The following is a 1,369-nucleotide window of genomic DNA, read 5'->3' as shown; positions in this document are numbered from 1 at the left end:
CCAGCGTGTCCTGGGTCTTCCCCGAGGCCTCCTCCCGGTGGGACGTGCCCGGAACACCTCACCAGGGAGGCATCCAGGAGGCATCCTTAATGCTTTAATTCATAAATTAAATCTTGCAATTGCTTCATTTCTTGTTGAATTCAGACTCCTGTCCAATAACCTGCAGAAGTAGAAGTATAATTTTTGCGTCTCCAGAGGTCAAATTTGAGCTGATTGATCTGCTGAAAACATAAAAAATGGATGTGAATGTTTGTATAATGTTCCCTCTTTGCTGCCCTCTTTCTTTAACCTCGGCGTCTAAACTTCCTTCCTCAAACTACACCTGCAGTTTCCCACCGCAGCAGCTCCATCTATCAACTCTCTCCTGCTGCGTTTCAAGGATGGAGCCCTCCTGTCTCTCTGTTGGAAACTCATCCTGTATTCTTTCCTCTGCCTCTGTCAGAGTTGCGTCAGAAAGCTGATGTTTGGTTTTCAGAGCCTGCAGCTCCTGTTTCTCGCAGAGGAAACAGAAGCTCCTCTGATATTTGCTCAGTTCGGGCTCTGCTGCTGCTAACGGAGAGATCTCTGACAGCTCTCCGCTTTCTGATTGAGCAAAGTTTCAGCCGAACTGATTGGGTCGATAATAAACTTAACGATCCAGAAACATGCAGCGACCTGTCTGATGGGTTGAGGAGTTTATCTCCTACTGTCAGTGAACTAAACACGAAACCACTCAACCTGGCAGAGAGTTTCTCTCCAACGTGTTCTGATGTTCTCTTTGTCTGTCAGAGTTTAATCTCCAGAACCAAAGACTTTGACGAAGCGTACAAGCAGATCCTCGCCTCGCTGTCGACGTTCAGAGAGCGGCTGCTGGCTGCTGATGCTCTTCAGCCAGACATCCTGGCCAAGAAGAGCCAGTTGGAACAGATGCTGGTGAGTTCAAACAGACTCACTGGAGACGCTTTCATTTCACCGTCGTAAGCAATAGATTAACTGATTGCATAAAAAATTAAAAGAAGCTCAATCATTTCTATAAGCATCTCTTTTTCTACCAAAAACTGGAATCAAAACTCCTCGTTCTTTTGCTTTGGTCTCACCCAGCCCTGTTTTTGAAGGACAGTTTTGCTCTGAGGTGTGACGTCATCACTGTCCTGGTGTTTCTGGGCTCAGGTTCTGCAGAAGGAGCTGGAGGACAGCAAGGCCCAGCTGACGGTTCTGGAGACGCTGGTTTCCTCCAATCAGAGCAGCCGGACCCAATACGAGAAACTGTGTGCTGATTGGTCCGAGCTTCACCGGAGAGTCACAGTGAGAGAGAGCTTCCTTCCTTCCTTCCTTCCTTCCTTCCTTCCTTCCTTCCTTCCTTCCTTCCTTCCTTCCTTCCTTCCTTCCT

The 1,369-nt window shown here is 47.8% G+C and overlaps 1 protein-coding gene across 4 annotated transcripts in view; it reads left to right on the top strand.

Annotated features, from left to right (window-relative positions):
• The window catches only part of syne3 (spectrin repeat containing, nuclear envelope family member 3), a 21,768-nt gene that overhangs the window by 15,232 nt on the left and 5,167 nt on the right, over positions 1-1,369 (top strand). For all 4 annotated transcript variants that reach the window (XM_017302499.1, XM_008400112.2, XM_017302500.1 and 1 more), the window contains 2 exons: positions 769-912; positions 1,150-1,284. In XM_017302499.1, coding sequence (XP_017157988.1) covers positions 769-912; positions 1,150-1,284 — 279 coding nt within the window. The remainder of the gene's footprint in view (positions 1-768; positions 913-1,149; positions 1,285-1,369) is intronic.

Source organism: Poecilia reticulata, linkage group LG22, assembly GCF_000633615.1.
Source record: "Poecilia reticulata strain Guanapo linkage group LG22, Guppy_female_1.0+MT, whole genome shotgun sequence".
Classification (NCBI taxonomy): domain Eukaryota; kingdom Metazoa; phylum Chordata; class Actinopteri; order Cyprinodontiformes; family Poeciliidae; genus Poecilia; species Poecilia reticulata.
Note: the sequence above shows the minus strand (reverse complement) of the source record. Positions and strands in the feature narration are given on the sequence as shown.